Source organism: Emydura macquarii, unplaced genomic scaffold (genome assembly GCF_026122565.2).
Source record: "Emydura macquarii macquarii isolate MOO-44397 ecotype Brisbane River unplaced genomic scaffold, CSIRO-AGI_Emac_v2 contig_1253, whole genome shotgun sequence".
NCBI classification, from domain to species: domain Eukaryota; kingdom Metazoa; phylum Chordata; order Testudines; family Chelidae; genus Emydura; species Emydura macquarii.
The window spans coordinates 42092061-42119273 of NW_027131390.1; the positions used below are offsets into that span (position 1 = coordinate 42092061).

General features: G+C 41.3%; 1 protein-coding gene across 2 annotated transcripts in view; it reads left to right on the forward strand.

Annotated features, from left to right (window-relative positions):
* The window catches only part of TRAF3IP1 (TRAF3 interacting protein 1), a 96258-nt gene that overhangs the window by 19931 nt on the left and 49114 nt on the right, over positions 1-27213 (forward strand). Inside the window, exons 7-9 of one of the 2 annotated variants that reach the window (XM_067548622.1) lie at positions 10572-10647; positions 17406-17507; positions 26239-26259. In XM_067548622.1, coding sequence (XP_067404723.1) covers positions 10572-10647; positions 17406-17507; positions 26239-26259 — 199 coding nt within the window. The remainder of the gene's footprint in view (positions 1-10571; positions 10648-17405; positions 17508-26238; positions 26260-27213) is intronic. The other variant, XM_067548624.1, reaches the window with a different exon arrangement.

Consider the following 27213-nt stretch of genomic DNA (forward strand, 5'->3'; position numbering starts at 1 on the left):
GGATGGTGACCCTAAAAACCAGATCCTCGTATTTGTCACCTGGACAAGGCCCCATTTCCAGACAGAGGCCTTCACTAGCTTCAGTTGTCAGGGAGACAACTTTGGCAAAGCCAATGGTGACATGGCTACCATCTTTATATATGTCTCCAAGATCACTCTGGACCCAGTTTCCAGCATCCAGGAAGCTGGCTTTTTTATGAGAGTCTGTCACTATTGGGGTGTCCTTGGTGCAGAAGACTCAGATGCCTTCTCGCAGGCAACAGATTCCTCTATGACATCGTGACAATGGGTACACCTTCAACTAAGCAGACTGTTTGGTGTTGAACCTGCTTCAAATTCAGTGTTTTAGTTGACATTCACTCTTCAGTTTTTCTTGAAAGGGCCAAAGTGCAATTACTTCTCTTTTCATTGCCACCTTCAGTGGCACCTGTCCTCCTTGTACAGTTTATCCAGCATCCATGATGATGTGCTAGAATTGGATGGAAAGGAAATAGGGTGTGATATCAACCAAGTGGTTACAACTGAACAGAAGCTGCAGGGCCTCTGTTGCTTCTAGTGATATCACCATGTCTGTATCTGTTGCCTCCTGATGACTACTGACAATTTGAGAGTTACTGGTCCAGGTGGCTAAGTCTTTTGAGATGAGACTTTAAAGCAGTGTTGTAAAGCCAGAGGGAGTAGTTAAAAATTAAAATGGTAGTAGGTAGGATGCCAAATCTAGCAGAAATCTCTGTAGGGCGTCTGTAAACTACTGATATCATGTCTTTTATTTCTCCATTAGATGACAAATTTTTATAGTCATTCTTTGACTAAAATCCAACCGACCCTTTTAAAATATTGGCACTTTGGCTGAGAGCTTATGAACTGGTTTTAAGCTGGAAGCAAATTGTTATGACCAAGTTAAACTTCCTGCAAATGGGGTTTCACCTGGAAATTCTGAGCCTGATCCCAAACTAGAGCAGTGCTTTTGGCCACCACAACAGTGTACTAGTGCAATAAAATTCCACTTCCTGTCCTAAGTCCTTTCTAGAATTATTCCAGGTCATTTTGGTTTATTACCTTCACTTTAGAAGACATGCTTTTCCTTCAGTCACTTGCATAATAAAAGACATGTCTTTGTCTATAGTTGATCAAAATATGTGTGAGAAATGGTCACTTAACTGGATTGTGGAGAAAGGGAGCAGAATTAAAATGTGTCCTAATGAATTCCTAGAATCAAAGAATTAAGATAGTCACACAAAGTAGTTTGGATAAAATTCCAAAAATGAAATAAATGAGAAAAGCATCTTACTGGACTGGAGCTGATCCGGCTTGTATCATCACACTAGCTGTATGCTAATGTAGCTCCAGTCACTACTATGGAGTAGCTTCTGTTTACATTGCTGTAACTCTGTTGAAGCCTCACAGCTGTAAAACAGGTGAAGTAAGAATGAAAATCAGGCCACGTGTGTGTATGCATATGGGGTTTTTTACAGCAATATTTAATTCATTTTACTGCCTTGTTTCTTCTTTTGAATTTTCAACATTCAACACTAGATCTTTAAAATTGAACTCCCTGGTGTCGTGCATTTTGAAACAACCTTTTAAAAAATGTAATACTTACCTAAATAGGGTGGTAAGTGATTAGTTTTATTCACTGCAGTCTTCACTTGTCAAGACACTTGTGGCTATGCTGCTTATACTTTGTACATATTTATTTTTGATATAGAATGATATAGGACATAATATGATAAAACATACTTTTATTTGACATGTACAATAAGTTACATTGCTGCCAGTTTTAAACCCCCCATTATGGCAATGGGAAACATAATGTCTGCATGAATTACTGCTGTCAACTTATCTGTGTAGAAGAAAATGTATCATCATGACTGTTTCCAGGCCTTCTACTTGTGTATCTTTTTATATCTCTATTGCACATGCACAGCTGTGTTAAAAGAACTTTAAAGTTGCAAAGTCAAGCAGTCAAAAGTTAGGAAACACCAGAATTAAGGCTGCCAGTGCTCTCTCCTACATGTGCATTATTATAGTCTTTAATTACATGATCACCTACTAATTTTTCTACATGACCCCTGCCTCATTCCGTGCACATGATGGACCACTCCAGATTATGCAGTGAAGGAGGTTGCTGTCTTTAGGACTTCTACCTCATTTGTTGCAGAAGTTGGAAGGTGTATAGTGAATGAGGTAGGGGATGGCAAGAAGAGAGAGAACCATCTCATAGTAAAGGTGATTGAATGCTGCCCTGGAGAATTGGATTCTATCCCTGTCTCTGCCACAGAGTTCCTATGTGATGCCGTGCAAGTCACTTAAACCAAAATGTTCAGAGGTGGTTACTAACTTTGTGTTTCATATTTTCTGGATATCTGCAGGGCACTCTCAGATGCAATTGAGGTCAGTGGGAACTGTGCCTGAATACATAAATTGCTACATAATGTACATAAATAGTTATACTCTGAAATGTTAGGTCTTAGTAGCCTCAGATTGGGCACCCCAAAATTTGGATATTTTTGACCTTAGTGTCTCTGTAGCTCAGCTACTCATCTGTAAAATGGGGAGCCATCACCCCACAAGGGTAATGTGAAGATAAATGGACATTTGTGAAGCACTCAGATACTATAGTGATGGGTGCCATAGAAAAGCCCATGAAGAAGATAAGAATTCTGTATTGCAGCAGTGTATGAATAATGTGAAGTAAGGTCTGGGGCCACACTTGGAACAATGAGGGGGAACCAAAATATTGAATAGCTGCTCATTAATTAAGCCCCATCCATCTGTGCACCGAAAGAGGCAGTAGCTCTGTGGAAAAACAGTGCATAAAAACTATTTATCATAATGCACATGCACAAGGGGGGTCAGATTAAGGTTGCATGGGCAGCCTTGGCACTTCTTAACTTTTGAGGTTTTGACTTTGAAACCTTAATAATGTTCCTTTAATGTAGTGTGTGGTGATTTTTTAGACACCTGGAAAATTACACACAAAAAGCAAATGGGAAAAAAAGTTCCATTGTGGCATCATATTCACACCCATCACATGATTTATCAGCGTGGTTGGAACATTAAGGTCCTCAACACGGACCTCTGCACAGACTTGAACTAAGGGAGTCTTCTGCATCCTCCTCTATGTGGTCCAGCCACTGCAGGGGGTTGCAACGCGCACTCTGCCCGTGAGTTTCACATATGTTTGCTGATCATGAAGTAATGGTGAGTGTCAGTAATCTTGGATACCATTCTAGGCTCTGGAGGGCAGTGCACTCTTGTGGTCACAGACCTATTGCTTGCTCTTCTTCTCCCTTGCAACTTGTTTCTGTTCCAGGTCTGTCTTTTTTTCTCCATCCCTAGCTCTTCACCTCAGTCCATTTCTCCTTGACTATCTTATCCAAGTTTCCACTCCTTGTCTTAATCTCAGGTTTGCTCTACATTGCCTCTGGCAGTCGACGGGATGCTTGTGTAAAGTAGCTTGCGTATCTCCTGTCAAATTATTTACGTTACCGTATCATGGTGTTTCCACTGCGCTGCGTCGACGTGAGGCGCCCTCCCATCTTTAGTCCCAGTCTCACCAGGCTTCTTATCCCAATCTACTCCTTTCCTGCTCCCTGGTCTGGCTCCTGTCCCGTCTGTATTCAAGTTAGGCACCTTCCTTTTCCACTCTGCCTCGTAACCAGCAGATAGAATATTGAAAGTGCAGGAGAGAGGCTCCCTGCTTTCAGTTCTGGTGCCTGCAATGTTTCAAGCCGAATGGTTTGAGTACTACATTTAAGAAAGCTTTGTTCATTAAGAAGTCTGTCCTAGCACTTTTAATGTATAATAAAGCTGTCACTTAGGCCTCAATTTGCTAACTATGCTTGTTTGAGATCAGAGCTCTAGACTAGATTCTGTGTGCACTTTTGTCTTCTCAGAATTTGAATTATTCCTCTTGATGTTTATCCTCCAAAGTCTGAGCATTGGGCAAATGCCTTCAAATTCTGACAGGTTGAGACATTAATTTACATATTCTGCACTAGAGAAACCTTGTTCTGGCATCCAGCAAGTGGTGATGCTCTAGTATCCATAATACATTTTCTAAAATGAAAGTAAAGCTAGTCTGAGCAGAAACCAAAAGGAAGCATTTGGATAATATATGGCAGCCAGTCTTCAACATGTGTTAGAAGATGGATGCCTGCTGAATCAGGAGCAAGTTGGAGGAACTTATCACCTCACTTGTGGTCAGAGGAAGTAAAATTGTATTTTGTCTGCTCTTGTTCCAGCTTAAGTGAGTTGCTTTGTTCTAAAGTGCACAGTTCCATAGCATGATTGACTTTTAGAGGATAAAGATAACTTGAAGACTTTTGACAATAGGCAGAACTCAGGCCTTAGGTGGACCTTCTGAAGCATATGGTGCTGTTTATGGGGAAATCGACTACAGAAGATGGATAGGTATGTCAGTTACCCCTAAGGCAAAACACATTGGAAAGGTCTGTCCTGTTTTACAGATGACTGTTAAAACTTTTGGCTGTAGCTTTTTCTAATATCCTGTCACTTTTGGCCACATCTATAGTGTCTGTTTATTGCTACACAAGCTATGCTGCTCTGGAACAGGTCATTTGGATCATCCTTTAAGTCACATCTAATGATGTTCGTTTAGGGAAGAATTTCTACTTGGAAATAATCTGGAATATATATTAAAACAATTTTACTGAATCAAAGAAAGCATAAGTACCCAGAGAGAGACAAAAGCAGTAATTGCATAGAGCTTTTTTGGGAATTTTTCATAAATGTTAAAGTTCCAAATGACTGTCTGTTGATAGTGTCACTTATTCACATCTGATTCATATAATGGAAGTCATACATTCAAGCATATATTCTCATCCTGGAATATTCCTTTGTGGCTGAAGAGGTTAATTAGTATTAACCAAAGTTGGTGGGACATCTGTTTATAGCCTCAGGTTATCAGGAAGAAATAAGAGATTAATAGTTCCAAAAAAATCATACCATCAAAATCAGAGTTGTAAGGACCTTGACAAATATAGGTCTTTCTCTGTTGCCATCATGCATCTTAAATGCTCAGTAAATGGTGGCTGTTATTGAATAAAACTTTCAGAATTGTGGCAGCTGTTTTAGAAACAAATAATGGGAATATAACAGGCTGGAGAGCGATTCAGGGAACTCTCCAAGGAAGATATGTAGCTCTCAATGCACTGGAAAGTAGCTGTCCTTCAGGTGTTTACTGTTCAATTTACACAGAAGTACATTTAATTCAGAAAATATGCTAAATGGTTTCTTTTGGTATGTAGACATGAACAAAGCCTGGATATATTTAAAACAAAATCATAGCACTGTTCTAATTAGGGTAGCAGTACCCCTCGAAGGATTCTGGAGTAATGGATGAATTAGAATTCATCCTGAGAATAGGAATGCTGATGGGTTATTTTTAAATGTAGTACTCAATCTGTCGGACCTGATGATTTATAGAGGTGGGAGGGAAATAACAAACTGCTAATATCTTACAATACATGTATGAGCTGTATGCCCTTTCTGTTGAGTGGAGATGCATTTTTTCACAGTGTCCAGTGATTCATAGAGTAATGTGAAAAGTCCAGTAAGTAGACATTGCTCCAATTTATATCCCCTGAGAGACTCTGAATGCTGAGGTTACCAGCTACTTTAGTAATGACTAGCGTGTGCGTGTGCGCGCGCGCGCGCATGCAGAATTAAAAAAAAATGAGGAAGCATACTGCCATGGGATCCACTCATACAGTCAAGTGTGGAAAGATTATGCCTTTATAACTTAGGAGAAAAAGAAGGTATTTTCAGTATATTACTCTTGTCCTTGAATTCACAGTTAACCTCTTATCCTTCAGACAACCAAGGAGTATAAAAATCACTGAGCCACTGATTGGATCCTGAACATATCTTGTGCCCAGGGATGTTCTAACCTCCTCCAATACCATTGCTTTTGGCATGAGTCTTCTGTGTATCATGGTGACTTGTGAGGGCAGTGGAGCTGAGAAGAAGGGCAGTTTATAAGTGGTCATTAACAAAGATATTTATAATGTCCCTTGCATTAACCTCCTTGTTAATGCAGTAGTTGAACAGCATTGCCCATTTGGCTCAGAAGAGGGATTTAAAAACAAAACATGCCAGAGTACCTCCCTGGGGCATATTTTCCTCTTGATCTACTAAATCTCCAGTAATCAGCATTACTTTCATGCCTCTTACCACATAAACACAACTATTGAAGGGGTTTAGCTGCTGATTCTGGAGGCCTAAGTAGCAGATTTAGATGTAGCCCAGACTCTTATAACCTCTCCAAACAAATTACAAGTAAGGCCTCACAAAATTTGCAAGTATTTGTCCTTACTTCTTGGGCTAAGTTTTAAATTCATTTTTCCAGACTAGTGTGAAATTGTTGTTGTGTAGTCCATCGCTAATGATGAGGACAATATTATCGCAATTCTCATCTATGACTATGCATATGCCATTGAAGTCCGAACCCTGATGCACAACAGAGTCAGCTGCACTGAAGGCATAAGAAATCCGTATCTATGATGTTTGATGATGCAGCTCTGTGACACCTTTCACATGCAGCCTGGAGACAATTTTGTCGATCCCATTCAAACCTGTTACATGCTGATCTTGTCAGAGACCACCAGTGAGTCCTGTTCTGAGCTACTTGCTCCAGTTCTTTGAAATTGATGCCAACCCACTGAAGACTACTCTTCCAGTTATCTTTGAAGCGCTTATATGAACGACTCCTTTTTCTTTTGCCCTGCCTCAGCTTCCCATACAAGATCTGTTTTGGGGGATGGTGGTCTTCCATTCTGATGACATATCCAGTCCACCTAAGTTGTGCTCTCAGTAGCATTTCCTCAATGTTGGTTGTGTTTACTCTGTCAGGGACCTTGATATTGGTCACTCTGTCCTGCCAGAGAATGCTCATTATTGAGCAGAGGAAGCACATGTGAAATTGCTCAAGCTGTTTAATGTGCCGTCTATAAAGAGTCCATGTCTCAGATCCATACAAGAGAGATGTTAAAACCACTGCGCTGTAGATTTTCAATTTGGTGGAATAACGAATGTTGTGTTGGTTAAGGACTTTTGTTTGAACTCGGCCAAGTGCTTGGCTAGCTTTACTGATTCTGGAGGCAATTTCCTTATTCAGGGGATCGTCACTCGAGATGGTGCTGCCCAAATACTTGAACTGATCCACATTTTTCAGCTGTACGCCTTGGATGAAGATGATTGGTGTTTGGTCATTGGAATGAGGTGCTGGTTGGAACAAGATCTTTGTCTTACCAAGACTGATGGTGAGGCCAAAGAGCTGGGATGCTTCAGAAAACCTGTCAACGAGGACCTGAAGGTCGTCATGTCTATGGGCCATCAAAGCGCAGTCATCTGCAAAAAGTGTCTCAACGAGAAGTCTCTCCAGCATTGCAGTCTTAGCAGTGAGTCTTCAAAGATCAAAGAGGGAGCCATCGAGTCAGTAACGTACGTATATCCCCTGATCCAAGTCCATTGGGGTATGGCTGAGGACACAGGCAAAGAACAAATTGAACAGCACTGGAGCAAGTATGCAGCCTTGCGTCATTCCATTCGAGTTTTCAAATGTATCACCATTGGGGAGCACTTGCACTGTCATGTGGTCATGGAACAAATGGATGATTTGTATGAACCTTCTTGGGCAGCTCAATTTATTTAGAATAGTCCATAGACTCTCTTTGTTTACTGTATCAAAAGTTTTGGTCAAGTCGATGAGGACTGTATACAGGTCCATGTTCTTCTCTAAACATTTTTTCTGGACCTGCCTTATGACAAAAATCATGTCCATAGTACTATGACCTGGCCTGAAACCTGGATGTGAAATTGACTGTAAAGTAAAAACTGTTGTAATGACTCCATTACTGGCTGCTCTTTAAAATCTGAGCCTCTGAATTTGTAAGAGAACAGAATTAACTTATTTTTATCTCCCTTTGGGAAAAAATCAGATTGTGAATATGTAGTTTTTCTGTTTTTGTACATTACCATAGCAATGAAAATTAGCTGTTACTTTGCACTTGTTGCCATGGTGCATGTGTTGTACAAAAATGTACCATGCTTTCACTCACTACCTGACATAAATAAATCACTAAACCAGCTCTGCTAGAAGCCTCCCCACCTGTGCTAATAATTGCATCACCAAAAGTCATGAGAATGCTTGACCAAACCAGATGTGCCCAGAAGGCGTTCAACCCAGATTTTGCTGGAATGCTAGGTTTTCTTTTGCTTCTTGCATAATATTGAGTGTAAAAAGATGGTAATAATTAAAATAAACCACTTCCGTATTACCTTCATTTCTGTTTGTTGTAGTTTTATTTTTCAGCAAATCTCAATACTTCCTAAAGAGAGTGAAAACAAAACATTGCTTACTTTGCCTCAGACCAAATAACTGTAAAAGTGCTTGTAATGACTAACAATCACATAATTGCAACCTGCTGCAAATAGTTGAAACAATCACATAATTGCAACCACCATTTAAAAATAATTATTTTTCAATTTTGTGTTAGGACAAAATCAATACATTCTTTCTACTGTCTTCAGATATAACTCCCATTGTGCTCATGAGGATTACTAGCAAATAATGGGGAAAATATGCCCTCTAAAGACAGATTTACAGTGTTCTCCACTGGCATGTAATGTACACCTTCTTCATATTAACAGTGTCTCAAATTATTATTGACGGGGAGCACTGTCTCCATGCTTTCTTAGAAATCAATTCTAGCGTTGTTGTGAATCGGAATACACAGTAGGTTGGTAAGCTGTTCTTTGTCCTATATTTCATTTTACCTTGTAAACATCTTTTGTGGCAGGTGTTTTCCTCAAGGCATGGATAGGAGCACCAATATCTATGTATTTCAGATATCACAGATGTAGGAAATATTGAGGGTTGCTTAGCATGGAGTAATGTTCAGATTTGAGGGGGTAGTGAAGAATTTTTAATAACCATCTAGAAATGGAACAAAATACAAGTCTCATTCACATCCTGAGAATATGCTTTATCAGTAGGGTTGGCAGTTATTCTTGGATGCAGAACACATGGGCTGTTAATTCGTAGAAGCATTCAAAAGGCAAATGGGAGGAAAATCCTGAGAGGTGCTAAACGTATTTCAGGATTTGGACCAAGATGCTGAGATATATTAAAGGGATAAAGAATATGAGAAAAATAAAATATCATTTTGTAAATCACTGGTATGCTCTCACTTCATACTGTTCAGTTTTGGTCACTATATTTTAAAAATGATGTAGACAAAACAAGAACGTTCTGTAAAAGGGCAGTGAAACTGATTGGAGCAGTTGTTCCCAACCTTTTTGGCTTGAGGGCCAAAAATATACATTTTACAACCTTGAAGGGCCACCAGTCTCCACCAGCAGCCTCCCTTCCCTACCACTGCAGCCAGAGGGAAGGAGTTCAGTGAGGAGGATCTCTCGTCTCCCTGGCTGCAGCAGGGAAACAGTGTGCTCCACCTGGGTCCCTAGGTAGTGGCTCCCTTCTGCAGTCCCCCTGGCTGCAGATCAGTGCTCTCCTCCCTCTGCCTCCAGCAGGGATGCCAGAGCCTAGGGACCCATGTGGAGCGCTTTGCCATGTTCCCTGCTACATGCTACAGCCAACAGAAAGGGGAGGGGAGCAGTGATCTCCCGTTCCATTGGCTGCAGCAAGGATATTGGGTACCGCCTGGATACTTAGGCAGAGGCTCCCTTCTGCAGCCAGCAGGAGGGGAGCTGTGGGCGCCTCTGAAAGATTCCATGGGCTGGGAGCCATTGGATTAGAGGCATGGTGGATGACGGTAATAAGAATGGTTTAGTGAAAGCTACTGGGTGTTCTGTCCCCTCTGTAACATGCTAAAAGAATAAGGGATCCATGGTTAAATGATGAGCTAATCTCCATCATTGAGCTCATCATTCAAATCTGCAAGTGAGCAGAAGTCTTCCTAGCAAATTCAAAGACCACTTTTTTGGGTTTAGAGGGAAATGGAAATGACAAAACAGTACTTGTCTGCAGACCTGTCTTTTCCATTCTACTCCACATTTGGCTTTGGAGTAAAGATTTGTATGGCACAGTCTCCAGCCCCAAATCTTCTGCTAGAACGGAAAGAGGTTATCTCACACCCCATGCACAAAGACCTCCATTGGGGCAGCTGAGCTTCATTTAGTGTGTCTGCTGCAGCAGTGGGATTGACAGGCCCCTAGGGCACCTACTCCTAACAGTGATTGACTTCCCCGGGGTTGCCTTAACAGCAGTGACAACCAGCACCAGTTCCACTCCAAAACCAGCAGTGGCACTGGAACAGTCTTTCTGCAGATTGGTTACGCATCTCTGCATTGGTTACGCTTAGTTCACCTTTGTGACGTTATCTTTGCAACTGTGAAGGCTAAAAACTTAAATTGCATTAAAACAAAAAAGGTAAGAAACGGCAAGTTTCTCGCTTGTCCTTGTCAATTAGATTTTGCAAGCCCTGATTTTATTTGTGAGTGAGTGGGTGGGTGGGGGAGATCTGTCTATATAAACAAAATCTAACTTATATTAATGTGTGGGGTTTTTTTTTCTTTTTTTCTAGAGTGAAAGTCCTGCAAGAATACCAAGACAGTCTTCAACAAAGGGACCAAGGCAACGAGTCAAACCTGGAGGAGAAGGTAACTGGAAAGTATTTTTCTTTCTTTATTAAATATGCTTGAGAAATTAATAGGAATAACATAAATATATACAGTATCTTTGTTTACTATTGCCTGTGCATATTATATGCACAAGACATGTATTTATGAATACAAATGGCAATTTTTTGCACAGATTGGGTGAGTAGATAAATCTACCCAATTTAGCATGCAAAAACAGAAAAGCTGTTTGCAAGCACAAATTTAGAGGCTGAGGTCGAAAATTTGGTACCGTGTATTAAATTTGACCTACAATCCCTAGAAACTCTGGAAACTTATTTTTTCATTTACAAAGGGTATTTCTTTGATGCTTCATAAGTTATCAGACTAGACAAATATTTCCTTTAAAACGCTGTATAACTAAGGCCATGTCTATATTAGAGAGCTTACAGTGGCACAGCTGTACCGATGCAGATGTGCCGCTGTAAGCTCTTTCATGTAGCTGCTCTATACCACCGGGAGAGAGCTCTCCTGTAGACATAATTAAACTTACCCCAATGAGCGGCGGTAGCTATGTCCTGCATAGTGCTGTCCACACCGGCGCTTCTGTTGGTGAAACTTACGTCGCTTGGGGAGGGGTGTGAAAAAAGCACACCCCTGAGCCACATAAGTTATACTGATATAAATGGTAATGTAAACAGCCTGTGTGTGTGTGCGCTTCGTGTGCTTCATTGCTGAAGAATGGACAGCCTATATGTATAGCTAAATATCTAGAATTTCCCTTTCATAATGAAATCCTTGAGAACCAAAACTTTTTGAAAGACTTAAACTTGAAATACTTACCACGGTGAAGGGCACCCTATAGTATCTGGATGTCTTTGCAAAGATCTCAATAATCAGACAAAAGGATGCTACCCTGCAAATTTTAAACTGGTCACTTGACTAGGAAATCAAACATGGTCATGGTCATACTTACATTTATTTTGTGGGAGAGCAAATTGCAGAAGTGTGGGCCTGCAGTTAAAAATGTCCTTTCTCCAGTACCTCCAGTCTTTGCCTCCGGTACATGGAGTTACAGATTTGTGGATGAGTCAGTTATGTGCTGTCTTGGCCAATGACAAGGTGGTTCATAAAATGAATTGAGCATAATCTACCATAACCAATAAGTTAATTTCACCTTGCAGCAATTTGATGGACAGCCCAGAAAACAGAGTACAAGTGTGATGTGCTTTTATGCGTTTGCCACATTCATAAGATGCTCGGATGAATTTTGGACTAGACAAGATTTTTGGGATGGCTTTTGCATACAGTTTCAGTCCTTTGCAATAATCCTGTTGAGAGGTGCAGAAGCATGGGTGACTATAACACAGCCCATATCTGACAGGATGGGACACAGTCTCTTCCTTGGTCACAAGTGATCAGTGTAACCTGAAAGTCTAACAATGAGGAGTCAAGTAGGATCCCTAGTCTGCAGACCATCTTAATGACTAGGGAAGATGTCCCCAATTATTGGAGCAGATAAATTTTGGTAGGTTCTCTAAGTGCTTTCTTCAAATTTTCGGCATCAGTGCTGGCTTGTCTGGATTGAGCTTCAGCCAGCTTTTTTCATCCTGGGTCTGTTTCTGCCACAGGGTTTGTCTACGGTGGTCTGAGTTAGAGAAGGATATGAAGCTAGGTGTTGTCAGCACACTGGTGACTTTGTAGCCCATATAGTTTCCCACACTGGCTTCATCTCGATGTTGAGGAATAAAAGGGGTGATGGTGCTGAGCCCTGTGGGATCCCATTTCTGAGAGCCTTTGGGTAAAAGGAGCCAGTTGCTGATTTGCTCTCTGGAAACAATCAGAAAGGAACGAGCAGGGCCACCCTATGACCATTCTGTTCATGCCTGTCATGGGTTGCAGTGTCCAGCAACAACTTGCAATCACAGCAGAAAAATTAGGTACATCAGCATGTGCCTGGCTGCTGTCCATTTCCCTCAGAAGATGGGGAGAAGTGAATGGAGTGCGGCAGCAGTGGGATGTGGTTTGGGATTGTGGTGGGGTTATGGGAGGATTCTGTTGCACCATTGACTGCACCCTGGGCTTTCCTTGGTTTTAATATCTCTGCGTACAGTGTGCTCAGAAGCAAGATGCACTCTGGAGATTCCCAGTTTCAGTGGAATTGAAGGAGCTACAGTGGATATGATCATATTTTTGACATTTGTGTATTATTTTGTTATTTGATTAAATACAAATACAAGCAAATGGCCAGTATTCAGACACAAATCTAATCTAAATCGAAAGAGTTTTCACATTACTAGCATGGATAGGGTGTGCTGTTGTGGCATATGCAGGAAGAAGCTAGATCTGTGTGCCACAGATGCTGTGGCCTATACTAAACCAGTTTAAAGCAAAGTTTAAAAAGTCATGTGTTTCTTGTTTCCGTTCCTTTTCTCACTTTGCCTGGTGCTCCTACCTAGGTGGCTGTTGTCATGGATGTCAAATGTCTTCTCTGTTGGAACTGTTGTGCTCAAAAACCATGGTATTCAGTGATTAGTTTAATTCTGATCTTAGCAAAACCTAAGAATTAGTCTTACATTGCATGTAAATCCCATAGTTTAAGGCATTTCCCTTACTGCAAAAGAGAGCACCAGCTGCTAGGAAGGCAGATTCTTAACATACATGCTTGAATGGTTTCATTCACATTGTCATCTTCTGGGTGTTACATGGAAAGTCACAGTGCTGTGAAGGAAAAGAAGCTGTAGCAAACAGCTGTACGCTTATTGAGACACTTGAAATGAAAGAGAAGTGAAATATCAAACATGATTTTTAAGTGAAATGCAATACCATAATGAATGAAAATTAATTATTTATACCAAGGTGAATCGTATGGAAAAAAGAAAACTACGTTCCCATTTGTATTAGAAAATTACTTTTGTGTCACCTTCAAAAACTAAAAATGCTGCATAGATAAATCAAGAAGAAAATTTGTCCAGGAGTCTCTCCTGGGTTTCCTGCTTTAGTGTAGTGTTGGGATAAAGAGTAGCTAATCAAACTTTGCTATGCTTTGGATTCATACCAAATCGTTGTTAACAAGAAAAAAAATAAGTACATGTGAAAAGTGCCTAATTTGACAACATGCAGACTGAAGTCATCTGTAGGACTGATATAGATGGGGCAAGCAGCACTGTAAGTTTTTTCTCATGCAGCCCTGCCAGCATACCACGGCTGTTTTTGAAAAGACCGCTGAGTAAAGATGTAGTTGTCTCCAAGTCCTTGGCCCCTGTGCTGCTGCGCCTGTCCAAGTTGTCAGTTTTGGCATTGGTTCTGTGATGTCCACACTTGCCCATTAGGAAGTGGACTGGGACCACCAATCCATTCATATGAATAGGTAATTTAACAGTTATTGGAGGGGGATCTCTTTGCCTCTGACCATAGCAGACTTGAGCCTGTTACCAAGTCTCAGTCTCTGCTGCCACATTCTGTTTCTAAGAATTTCTCTTTATCTTCTTAGACTATGTTTAAGCAAAGATTTTAGTCTTTTTAGGTAATTCTAGCTAATCCTACGAATAGGTCTTCCTGTACTTTGCAAAAATGTAATCTGTCTTGTTTATCTTTTAAGGTGCTTCATTACAGCTGATTAGGTCACCACCTGCAGTTAGTAAGTGTATTAGGTATGGTATTTGTACACCAATTGAGTCTATACGATTTATTTTAAAAATCCTAAATATATATCTCATAACTTTCATGTCAGGAAGAAAGGAATCTAAAAACAGTGCAGCTAGTGTCTCAGCTGAAAAAAAACTTAGCCCTTCATATATGAAAGCCAGGAAGGACACTATAGTGAAACAGCTAGGTAAGAAGCAAACTTGTCCATTAACTATAGTTCATGTTTTGATAGTGTAGTTGGAATTTCCATAGTCTAAGGTCTTTTTCCCCTTATTTTGTTCATTTTGACTGTTTAATATGGATCGAGCTTTGCTTGCCATTTTTTAACACTTTAAAGATTTAACACTATTCACATTGGTCATAATTCTGATTTTACATGAATTAAGACACTTGCATTGATTTAAAAGGTGAATTTTCACTTTTTTTCTCTACCTGCTTTGAAAAAAAGGTAAGAAATACTGCTGAGAGACTCTCACAGTTTAGGCAAATGAGATGTTTGGTTCTCCACATCCCTTACTCGTGGCCTGTACCATTCCTACTATTCCAGCTTTTGTGCAGATTGCTAATTATGATGTATCATTCCAAATCACTTTGTTTGCATGTTTGATTCAAATCCCCTATGTTCAGAAAATGATTCCAAGTTAGTTTGGTTCCTAGGTGTCTGAGGTGAAAAGTTAACATGATGTCAGGCCACGGGTAAAATATCGAAAAGAGCATACGGCCCATTTTTCAAAAGGGGTCTAGATCCAGATTTTTAAAGGTACTTAAGCACCTGATAGGATTTCCAAAAGTGTCCATGTGCCTTAGATCTATTCATTTTCTGTGTTAGTGCCTGTTGCAAACTATTTTGTGGTGTTGGAAGTTTAATTATTGTCAGAGAGCTCAGAGCTTTGAGTGTTCTTTTTCATATTAAATCTAAATAAAAGAAAAAATGCCAGGAAAAAAGGAGGTTTGCATTACAATTAGACATGCAAATGCAGTCGTATTAATAAAACTGAAATGGAAACTACAGGAATCTTTATCACCTTAATGAATACCAGTTATACCATATTTTGCCCACCCTTTTTATTAAGAACAATTTTGCAATATTTTTGCAATTTAAAACATTTTTAATTATTCTGTATATGTCTTGTAGTAAAACTATTTGCATAGCAATGCAAATATTAAGTGAATTAAGTTAATGTATAAATTATATGTTGCAGTTGTCAGTGGTTTTTATAAGAGAAAAATAAGTTACTCCTTCCATTAAATCAGTTGAGATTTTTGGTATAAAGTTGCCCTTAACAGAGCATGTGAACAGCCTTCCCTTTAAAAGAATGAATATTTTTGTATCATAATATTGTTTCGTTAAAGCATTTAGTCCTTCCATAAAGGAAATATTAGATTGTGTATGTAGTAAGAGTAGATCACGTACAAGATTTAAAGCCTCTTTGCCTGTGTACCCATCAAAAATAGATTTTTATAAAGTAACATAGAAATGCATGCTTCATATTGGGGGAGCTTGGAAAAAAGAAAGCTTGTGAATTTTATATTAAAATAAATTCTTGAAATATCAGTGGCCCCACAGCCATATCTGCATGATTGTCTAAGGTGTCCAACTTGCCTATCTAGAAGGCAGCAAAAGTACTCCGTACCTTTGTGGTTTAAAAAACTGAAGAATGAATGTGTGGTAGAAGAATGAATATGTGCTCTTCAGAATTAAGATGCACACTAGGTAGCTTGTGAACACATTACATAATCCAGCAATTGATTCTGAAAAGTTTTGGAGTATGTCCCTGATGTGTATGGTACGTATCTCATTGTAAACTATTTTATGTCAGGAAGAAAGGAAGCTAGTAAAACTGCCGCTAGTGTCTTGGTTGAGAAAGCAGCTAGTATATTAAAAGAGAAAGCTGAGTCAGTCACTACAATGGAAGTGCCAGGTAAGAGGAAACAATGCTTGGTATGTCGTAGCTGAATAGGGTTTAATAAAACATTATTAAACCCTATTCAAAAACTCTTGCAGTAGCAGTATCTTTATTATTTACCTTTTTAGTTAGTTGGTGTAATATAGGAATTACTATACCAGATCAGCTCAGTGGTCCATACAGTCCAGTATTCTGTCTTTGAAAGTTGTTTCTAGCATGTGCTAGAAATCCTCTAGTGGACAATTATGAAATAACCGATGAACAAGATACACTTATTCCTAAAACCATTACTGGTTGGCTAATACCCACTAGTGCAGCGAGGACATGCCAGTGATTTATATAATGGTGGTATAATACTTCTAGTATTTTCTGTTCTGTTCTTTATAGGTCCTAATTGATTGTTTGCTTTTTTGAGCATGGATGCTCAGTGAGCAGAGGTTTTCATTGAACTGGCCACAGTGATGCCCTAGGCTGTTTTTCAGAGTGGTTGCAGTTAATTTAGAATCCAGCAATGTGCATGAGTAGTTCATATTATTCTTTCCAATATGCATTACCTTGCATTTGTTAAGTATCCTTTCATTATACATACACCTGGGAAATTAGTTTAAGGTAGTGGGCATATGAAATTCACTTTTATAATTTTAGTATGGACTGTAGCAAAAATAATTGTACTTGTATGTAGCATTAAAAAGTTGGACAATAACCGTGGATTAGGCATTTTGTTATGTAATTATTTTCAAGTTGTACAGTTTACATATTACATATTTTGGAAGTAGTCACTTGATAATACTTGATGATTTTATTACTGAATGCCATGTAATGGCAAGTTATTGGAACTGAATCAGTCAGTTATTTGCCATATAATCCAGAAAGCATATTTTAGTAGCTGATTAGGTTTGACTAGGTATATATAGTATTATTTAACTAATTGCCCTGTTAGTAAATAATACTATATATTTGTAAACTGCTCCTGAATGGAATAAGCTTTTCTGTGTTTGTAACTTATATAACTCAGTCTTTTGCTTTTTGGGATGAAAAGCTTGCTGTGATGATTTTGTTTGTTTGTTTGTACTTCACTGTCTATGTAAAAAGCCATTCTAAATGTATAGCTTTCCTTATTGGCATTCAAGATACATCATTAAACCGTATACAGGTAGTAAATGGAATAAATATTTAGTACAACAATTTATTCCAAGCTTTTATTATATCATTAATTTCTTCCTCGTGTAAATTCTTTTATGCTAGGAATAGTGGAAACAAATAGTCCTGCCAATAATGCTTCAGATGAAAAAGCAGCTAGCACATTGCAAGCAAAAGCTGAACTTGGACCTGCAATAAAACACCAAGGTAAGAAGAATAAAATCTTGTTTAGTACCTCAGAATTCCTAATTTGGGTCCATGCTCCTAAATATATTTAGGAAGTTAAGATGTGTTCTTTTCTGCCTAATTCAGCTACTCCTCTGTAACTTAATATCACCCTGTAACTATTAGTGAACTTCATAGTTCAGAAATCACCCCTTTCCTAATAAGGTCTTTACTCCCTACTGAAGCACAATGCCTTTCAAGTAACAACTTGAAGATGGGTGGTACTCTAATATATGCTAATGAATAGTAGAGATGAGTCACTCCACATCTGCTATCTAGCTGTATTCATGAATAATGCAAAAATAGATTTGAGACCATTGTTAGTCATCATAAAGTGTCTCTTAAACTTTATTTTCTGGTCTGTTTTTATTATATATGTCCTTCCTTCAATGATTAACCAACTATTGTTTTTCTTCCCACAAACGATGCTTTGTTGCTGGCGTGCTGTGAAGAGGATATAAACAATGCAGCATGTAGGCAGAGAAGGGAGAGAAACACACTACATTGTTGTCGCACTTGTATTCTAATTCAGGCAGAACTTTGAAAAGAGGCAATCCGCATTCTTCCTTACCTCAAGAGAGACACCAGCTGGCTGCACTACTTGTCTTGATGGCTCTTCCCATCCAAGAATAGGGTGATTGCAGGATGCCCCCATTTGTTCAAGTGGCTGGCTTTCCCCCGAGTATCACAGACTGATGTAGCCAGCTAACTCTTTACAAGATTTCAGAGCTAATTCCATCTCCTCATTCTTATTTCACTATTTTAAAATCCCACTTAAGGCATTCCCAAGAATAACAATATAAGAATATCTTAATTAAAATGGTAACTAGATACGGTAACCAAATTAAAATTTAGAAACAAATAAAAAATGCAAGCTAAAAGCTGGACCTGTATTTTCTCCAGATCCAGACACATGGGCTAGTGGGAAAGTTGATCTGCATATGCAGGGAATGAAAGTGTGGTCCCATAACACCTGTGGCCCTATTCCCCTCTATTTGGCATTGGAGAGGCCACATTTGGAGTATTGTGTCCAGTTTTGGGCCCCCCACTACAAAAAGGATGTGGAGAAGTTGGAGAGAGTGCAGCGGAGGGCAACCAAAATGATTAGGGGGCTGGAGCACAAGACTTATGAGGAGAGGCTGAGGGAACTAGGCTTGTTTAGCCTGCAGAAGAGAAGAATGAGGGGGGATTTGATAGCAGCCTTCAACTACCTCAAAGGAGGTTCCAGGGAGGATGGATCTAGGCTGTTCTCAGTGGTGGCAGACGACAGAACAAGGAGCAACAGTCTCAAGTTGCAGGGGGGAAGGTCTAGGTTGGACTTTAGGAAAAGGTTTTTACTAGGAGGGTGGTGAAGCACTGGAATAGGTTACCTAGGGAGGTGGTGGAATCTCCATCTTTAGAGGTTTTTAAGCTGTGGCTTGACAAAACCCTCGCTGGGATTATTTAGCTGAGGTTAGTCCTGCTTTGGGCAGGGGGTTGGACTAGATGACCTCCTGAGGTCCCTTCCAACTCTATGATTCTAAGTCGTAGTAGCTATCTCACTCTAATGAAATCCAGATGGCAGTTGACCATCTTTCACAACTGGGAGAATGCCCCAGGCCAATTTTCTAGCATCTTGTTGGGTGTAGGTAGCAGTATGTATTGGATTCCTGGAGAAATGAATTCCAATAATTTTATACTCCTCTAATTTGTATGTGCATAAGACCAATTCGCAGAGGTTTACTAGAGGTTTGGGTTCTGATCTCATACTGGTCTAAATGGAATAACACCACTGACTTCATAATGTTTCTTTTATGTTTAGTTCAGAATGGGTATGTCTACACTATGGAGACTATACTGGAATAGCTAGGTTGCTATAGCTATGCAGGCATAACTCCATAGCATGGACATAGTATATGCCAATGGAAGGGATTATTCCATTGGTGTAGGAACACCAACTCCCCAAGCAATGGTAGCTATGTTGAAGGAAGCATTCTTCTGGTGACATAACTGTGTCTACACTGGAGGTTAGATTGGCATAGCTACAGTGCTCAGGGGCATGTTTTTTTCATACCCTGACCAATGTAGCTATATTGATCTAACTTTTAAGTGTGGATCAGGCCTGAGTAATCATAGATCTGTGTATAAGATACAAACTGCCGTCCAGAGCTAAGATTTTTCACAACAGTTTGAATTCCAAATGAATTAAAATACAATTGATAATGACTAATAGTAAGTTTCTTGGTAAATCAGAGACTTATTTGGCAGTGATCAAGAAGCTCAATCGCATCTCAGTCTTCTTCCAGCTTTCTTGTTTGTAAGTGTAAGCAGCAGTGCCTAGTGAAAGAATCATTTAAAATACATTCTTGATTGGTTGAAATAATTCTTTTTGCAGGAAAAATGAAGCATAAAAATTATTGGCAACGAGTTTAAATTGTACATACCATTTTTCTTTCAGTTCCATGGCTATTGACATATTTCATTATGATATTTATCCATCTCTAAATGAGGCCTTTTACAAAATATACCACTTACTCTCTATTTTCCATGTGTTTGCATTTTACTTTCATGTGAGTCAGCCAGCTTTTTTCCTTTTAAGTGGTTAAATCTTAATTCTGACATCCACAAAACTTCTAACTGCCATTGCCCTAAGAAAAAAAAATGCTATTAATTATGTTATTTCAGGAGGTCATGGCACTTCTGACTCTCTGCCTTCTGTATTAGGAAGGCTCATTGTCAAACTCATTGTTCTTCTTCGAGAAGATATGGATGTGCATTCCATTTAGATGTGTGCATGCCCAGAGCAGTGGAGCCAGAGACATTTGCCTAGCAGTTCCTATAGGGGACAGCCCTCATGCCTCATGGCATTGGCCTTTCCCTGGCTATATGAGGCAGCGCCACCCCGACTCCCTTCAGATCCTTCTCACCGCAGCGGCAGGAGTCGGAGCTCTGTGTGTAGTTGTAGTCTTGAAACGTTGCATTTAGTCTTGGCCTCGTTCGTGTGTGTTAGTTAGTTAGTAGTGGATAGTTAGTGCTCTGAAGTGATGCCCCCACCGAGGTTCAAACGCAGTCCTTTGTGTGGCGGAGCAATCCCCAACAGTGATCCCCACACACGGTGCTTGCTTTGCTCAGTGAGACCCCCCTTAAGGAGTGCTGTTCAATTTGTAAATTGTTTAAAAAGCACACTCAGGTGGTGTGTGACCTTCCTCTCAAGCAACACCCATTTGAACAGGCCATGCAGCCTAAATTGGGTACTGAGGCCTTACTTGGGCCAAAGACCACCCTCTTGCTTGGAGAGCTCTGTTGCCTCTTGTTCTGAGGCAGGCACCTCACCAAAGAGATGATGTGTAGCTGTTCTCTGTCGTCAGCGCTGAGGAAGAATTCTCATAAGACCAATCAGATTAGTTTTGGACACAGAGCGACTCTTCTGCCTCCCCTGGGAAAAGCACGGACTGGCACGGGGCTGGTTCCGGTGCATGGGATGGCATAGCTACTTCTGACCCTTCCCCGGTACTAAGTGGAGAGTGCAGAAACGCCGTATCATTGATTCTGGTTCTGGCCTCTGGATGTCTATTTGAGGGAGTTGATAGAACCAACCATATCTGTGTCGTCAGCATACCAGGCAACCACAGAGCTCTGCTTTTCGGTCCCGACCTCATTGTTGCTCCAGGACTTTCCCAGAGCTACACCACCTATGCTCCTCCAATGGAACAAGCTGCTGAACCTTCATGTCTGTCAGCACCGCATCCAGACACTCCCCTTCCTGTGGTGGAGATGGAGCCAGTACCCGAATCGGTGTGGGGGACCTCAGCACTGGAGCCTTCTTTGGCCCTGCCCATTCAATGCCGCAGGTGCTCCCATGATAGCTCTCTCCTTTTTCAATGCCGGCGCATTTGGGAGCTCTGATACTAATATTTGCACAGCGACTGACGCTGCCTGTGGCACAGGCATGCTTGGTATTGATGGTACCACCTTCTTCAGGGACACGGATTCCTGCCATGTGCTGGGCAACGGATGAATCAGATCACCTATTGGCTCCTTCAGGCATCTCTCTGCCCATGTCACCAAGATCTCAGGGCTCTGATTCTGAGTTGGAGTTGTCATCCTACCACTCCAAATCAACCAATGAACTCTGGGTGCCACCAAGGGACCATCATGGCTCCCAGGGTTGGCATGTGCCCTGTGGCCAGGAAGGAGGCCCCTGGCTCAGCCTGTACTGGCCATTACAACACTACCTGTATCGGTGGCCTTGGAATCACTGGAATGTTCCTTGTTCATGGAGATCCTGCTCAAAGCCAAAGTCACCTGCCAGGTCAAATGGTCTGGATCAGCTGCAGTTCTAGGCATTGGTGGTCTTCCTCCCTGTGGAACCACCATAGTCCTCCCTCTCGGATAGGTCTTTTCACAAGCGAGAGCCGGTTTTGGCTCAGCCAAGACCTTCGTCCTTGTTGCCGGAGCCATCTTGTTGGGTTCATCCTCCCCTTCTATCCTGGAGGACTTAAAGGCACACCAGGACATTTTACGCATCCATGAGCATCCAGGCAGCGTTCCTCCAAGAGAACATGCATAAACTGGTGGACATTTTACAGCCTGCGATCCCTGGGAGAGTGTCCCTCCTGATCAGTGATGTTCTTCTTGAGCCGTCCAGAGCCCCGTGGAGTACATCAGCCTTGGTACTGCCAGTGGCAAAATGCGTGGAAAAGCACTACTTTGTTCCGATGCAGACTTTTGATGGGCTCAATTCCCATTTGGCCCTGAACTCCCTGGTCGTAACAGAGGTAATTAACAGAGCCTGGCAAGGTAGGTTCAAGTCTACCCCCAGGGATTGAGACTCCAAATGGTTGAATCTTCTGGGTTGCAAGAGGTATACCTCATCGTCTCTACAGATGAGGATCGTTAATCAACAAGCTTTACTGGCCATGTATGATTTTCTTAATTGGTCAGCCATGGCTAAATTCGAGGACCAATTGCCTGAGGCCTCATGTGAGGAGTTCCGAGCATTTGTTGCAGAGGGCTGCTTGGTAACCAAAACGTCCCTGCAGTCTGCCCTTGATGTTGTAGACACCGCAACCAGGGTCTGGCCTTGGCAGTACCCATGAGGAGGGTTCGTGGTAGCAAAACTCTGGGATTGTGCTAGACATCCATCAAGCAAAGGACTAGCCCTTTGACAGCCAAATCTTATTTTCCTTCAAGATGGATGACACTTTGCACTCCTTCAAGGATTTCAGGGCTACTTTGAGGTCCTTGGGAGTGTTCATGCCATCCTTATGAAGATGCCCTATGTGGTACAGCAGCAACATCAATATCGTTCACAGCATTCCTTTGTCCAACCTTTTCCACTGAAACAATGAAACTGCCTTAGATAGAGGGATAGATCTCACAACAGGACGTAGTCAGGCTTGGGCTTCTGACTGTCCTTATGCTTTCCCTTGGCGCAGGGTAAACACCCATTTTGACTCCTTTGTCTAGATCACTGATCCAGTCGTTCCTCTGTCCCTTTGGGGACAGGTTGGCCTGCTTTTCACAATGCTTGAGACTCTGTTACCTCCAACAGCTGTCAGATCAACTATGCACACCAGTTCCTCTCCAGGCCCCCTTCTTATCCTCCTTCCCTGTCCCTCTTTAGGGAGCCTTTTCACAAGACACTCCTCATCAAGCAGGTCAGGTCTCTGTTGAAGTTGGGAGTGGTAGAGGAGGTTCCACTGAAACACCGGGGAACTTCCTGACACTGAAATCGAAGGCTGGGATGAGACCTATTCTTGTCCTTCGCAGCCTCAACAGAGTAATCAAGTACATGAAATTCTGGTTGGTCATTCTATTGGCTATCCTCCCCACGCTGTCTCAGAAGGACTCATACTGCTCTGGACTTTCAGGATGTGCACTTTCATGTGGCCATTTTGCCAAGCCACAGGAAGTTTCTGTGTTTGTGATAGGCGAATGCCACTTTCAGTATACGGTTCTTCCTTTCACCTTTCTTCTGCCCCCCTGAGTCTTAACCAAATGCATGGCCGTGGTCGTTGCATATATCAGGAGGAAAGGAATCCACATCTTCCTGTACCTTGATCTCTGGATGTTCAAGGGTGGCTCCAGAGAGGAAGTTCCCGCCTGTGTCAACACGATGTTGCATGTGCTTTACCATCGGGACTCTTTTTAAACACCACAGTCAACCTTGGCTCCCACTCAAAAAGTGAGTTTATTGGGGCCCTGTTAGACTCCACGGGGCTGAGTGTGTTCCTGCTGACCGATTGCTTCCAGTCAATTCAACAACTCTGCCTCAGTCTGCAGTCCTAGCCATCCACAACAGTTTGCATGTGTCTGAGCCTGTTGAGCCCCATAACTGTGTGCATGCAGGTGGTCCAGTTCACTGCGTTGCACCTTCGCCCCCTTCAGATGTGGATTAGGGACAGTTTACTGCCCTTTCCTGCATCCTCTGGACAGGTTAGTTCATCTCTGTCCACCAGTCATAGATTCCCTACGCTGGTGGGAATCTCCTTCACTCAGCCCTTCAACCAAGTCAGTGGTTTCCGACGCTTCCCGTCTGGGTTGGGGAGGGCGCATCTGGACTCATTGAGGGTGCAGAGGTTGTGATCGGAACAGGAAGCCTCCCTCCATATCAATATGCTGGAACTTTGGGCCTTCCAGAATGCATGCTGTGCCTTCCAGCACCACATCAGACATTGAGTGGTTCACATGCTCACTGACAATATCATCACGATGTACTATGTGAACAAGTAAGGTAGGACGCATTCCAGGTTACTCAGTCTGGAGGCAATCAATCTGTGGCAGTTTTGCATTGAGGAAGACATCACTACAGTAGCAGTCCATTTGCCGGGGGTTCAAAATCGTCTTGCAGACCCTCTCAACATGGTTTTCTCCCTGAGTCACGAGCGGTCCCTGAAGGAGAGCATTCTCCAGGTCGTCTTTGCAACATGGGGCATTCCCATGATTGACCTGTTTGCTTTGAGGGAAAACAGAAAGTGTTGTCTATTCTGCTCCTGGGGTGGTCTCAGTCTGGGTTTCCTCTCCGACGCCTTCCACTGCAGCTGGCAGTTGGCTCTTCTTTGTTTTTCCCCCTATTCTGATCATCCCACAGGTCATCCTCAAGCTGAAGGCAAATCAGGCCAAGCTCCTCCTCATTGCTCCAGTGTGGTTGAGGCAATTCTGGTTCTCAGACCTCCTTGCTCTGTCCCGACCTGCTCACTCAGGTCCCATGGCAGCACTCTCCATCCTGTGATCAGCTCCCTGTACCTTATTACGTGGCTGCTACATGGCTGAATGAAGAGGAAGAGCAGTGCTCGACGGCTATCCAAGAAGTCCTACTTAACCGTAGAAAGTCCTCCACTGGAACTGTCTGCTTAGTGAATATCTAATAGCGGAGCTCAAGTAAGGTTTCCTGAGAGCAATTTCTGTTGTTCTAAAGGGAGTTTAGGTTAAATGATTTCCATCCTTTTGCTGGCAATGGTTAATTTCTTAAATTTTGCTAATTAATGATAGGTAGGCTTAGATGTATGGTCACATTGGTAAGGATACGATTCTGTCATTGAAGTCATGGATTCCTTGAATTTCTGGGACCTCCATGACTTTTTCTGGAGCAAGGCTGAAGAGCTGTCAGCCCCAGGGCTGCCAAAGCATCAGCTGCAGTCTGGGTTGCCGATCAGCTATTCGGCGGTGTCTGGGAGTGGGAGGGCTGGCCGCTGCTGATTAACTGTTTGGCAGTGCCTAGGAGTGGGGGGCTGGTCCCCCAGGAACAGCTGATTGGCAGCAGCCAGCTTTCCCTCCCCACCCACTCCCATGGAGCTCCAGCTGTCATTCCTCCCTCCTAACCCTTCCCCCTTTTATTTTTAGTAGTTACAGATAGGTCATGGGCTCTGTGAATTTTTGTTTACTGCCTGTGACCTGTCCGTGACTGTTACTAAAAATAACCGTGACAAAATCTTAACCTCACACATGGGATATTCACTACCTTTTCAGTTTACTTTAGGAATTCTTTAGGAGTTACCATTCAGCAAGTATTAATCGATTGCACCCAGGTAATCACAGTGGAATTCAGAGACAGTTGGCGGGCTGACTGCTTTGGATCCCCTTCAAATTCCCATCCAGTGTCTTCACAGGCTTTCGCTTTTGCAGCATCAGTTCATAAAAATGGAGTGTAGCTTTTCTTATTATATACCTAGTGATTTATATGGGCTATAGGGTGATTGTGATGACTGCTACTAAATATTTGACACCCTCTAATCTCTTGAGTTTTTCCTCTAGACCTTTCCTTTGTTAGAGTAATTGTGGATTATGCTTCATTTCCGTTGAAGTGAGACAGCTCCTTATGGTCAGGTCAGTTGAAGCAAGACTGGAATGGAAGCTTCAGGATTGGTCAGTCATGTGATTTGCTCACCTTGCATGCATCTCATTTTGCACTCTTCAGATGTTTTTGGTCAGGAAATCCATTTTAATCCAGTCTTCAGAGTTTCTTGTCTCTCATTAAACTTGTTTCAGCCCTTGATTAAGACGCTAGTCTTTGTTCTGCATAATGACTACAGCATCAGACAACAGGCTGTGATACTATTCCAGGAGTACTCCACTAAAATATTTGCTCTTCATGGTAATGACTCAGTCCCTTTGTGGTTTGTAGCTTTCTGTAGTTCTGTACCAGTGCTAGATGTCTAACTTGATCATTATTTTCTTTAGCAAGATATAAATTCTCTTATCTTAAAGTTGATTATGTGTTTTATTTTTTCAGGAGATTCTGCAAGTGATGCAGGTATAGTAAGGATTATATTGAAATATAAATAGCACTTATAAAATACCTGTCAGCAGTCAAAATAGATTTGTAGCAGTAGTATTAAATATATTTTTATAGTTTTAATAGTGAATTTTTCACACCACAGTATATATTAGAGTGTTTAATTTATAAACACAAATGAAATGTAAATTGCTTCCATTTTCATGCTTTTAAATACATTTTATTCAAGCAGTTCTAAGTCAAGAATAATAAAAAGCCACCTTGGGAGTTGGTCTATATTTAGCGTTAAGTGGTGTTTCTGTATGTGTTTTTTTTTTTTTTTTATTACAACTACTTTATATATTTTATTTTGAGAATACACAGACACTGCATGGAACTTTCCTTGCAAAATACCCCATAATAGTTATTTCACCATCTACTTCAGTGGCATTTTCATCTTCCACTTTCTTAATGTCAATACAAGTTTAGAAAGACATTGATTCCTCCACCCCCTAATTTTATGTGTTTATGGCTTCAATTTGTATTAAAGACGATCTGCAAAATTTACTTCCCCAAATAGCATGGGATGGATAATTCTGCGAGTAACTGACTGTAAATATGCCTTTTAGAAAAAAGAAATATACCAGTTCTCTAAAGTCATAGTTATTTTGCTGTGATGCTTCACAATTCGTTATGCTGTGATGTCGCAGCTACCTTTGCCCCCTGTTGCACTTGGGAGCCCAGAAGAGTTCAGTAAAGTGAAGTTTTATATGTAGTGTGATTTTAATCTCAAGGTTAAACAATATTTTGAAGACTCTGTAACTGCTTCATATAACAGCCATATCGTTTTCCTGTCTACTTTTTGGCCAGATCTTTACTCCAGCAGAGTTCATTGGTAGCTGTTATATCAAAGAGGGATACATTTTGAGATGTCATCTGGTTCGCCTCTGCTGCTAACTTGAGTACAGCTGATTTTGCTTTAAAAGCTAAATT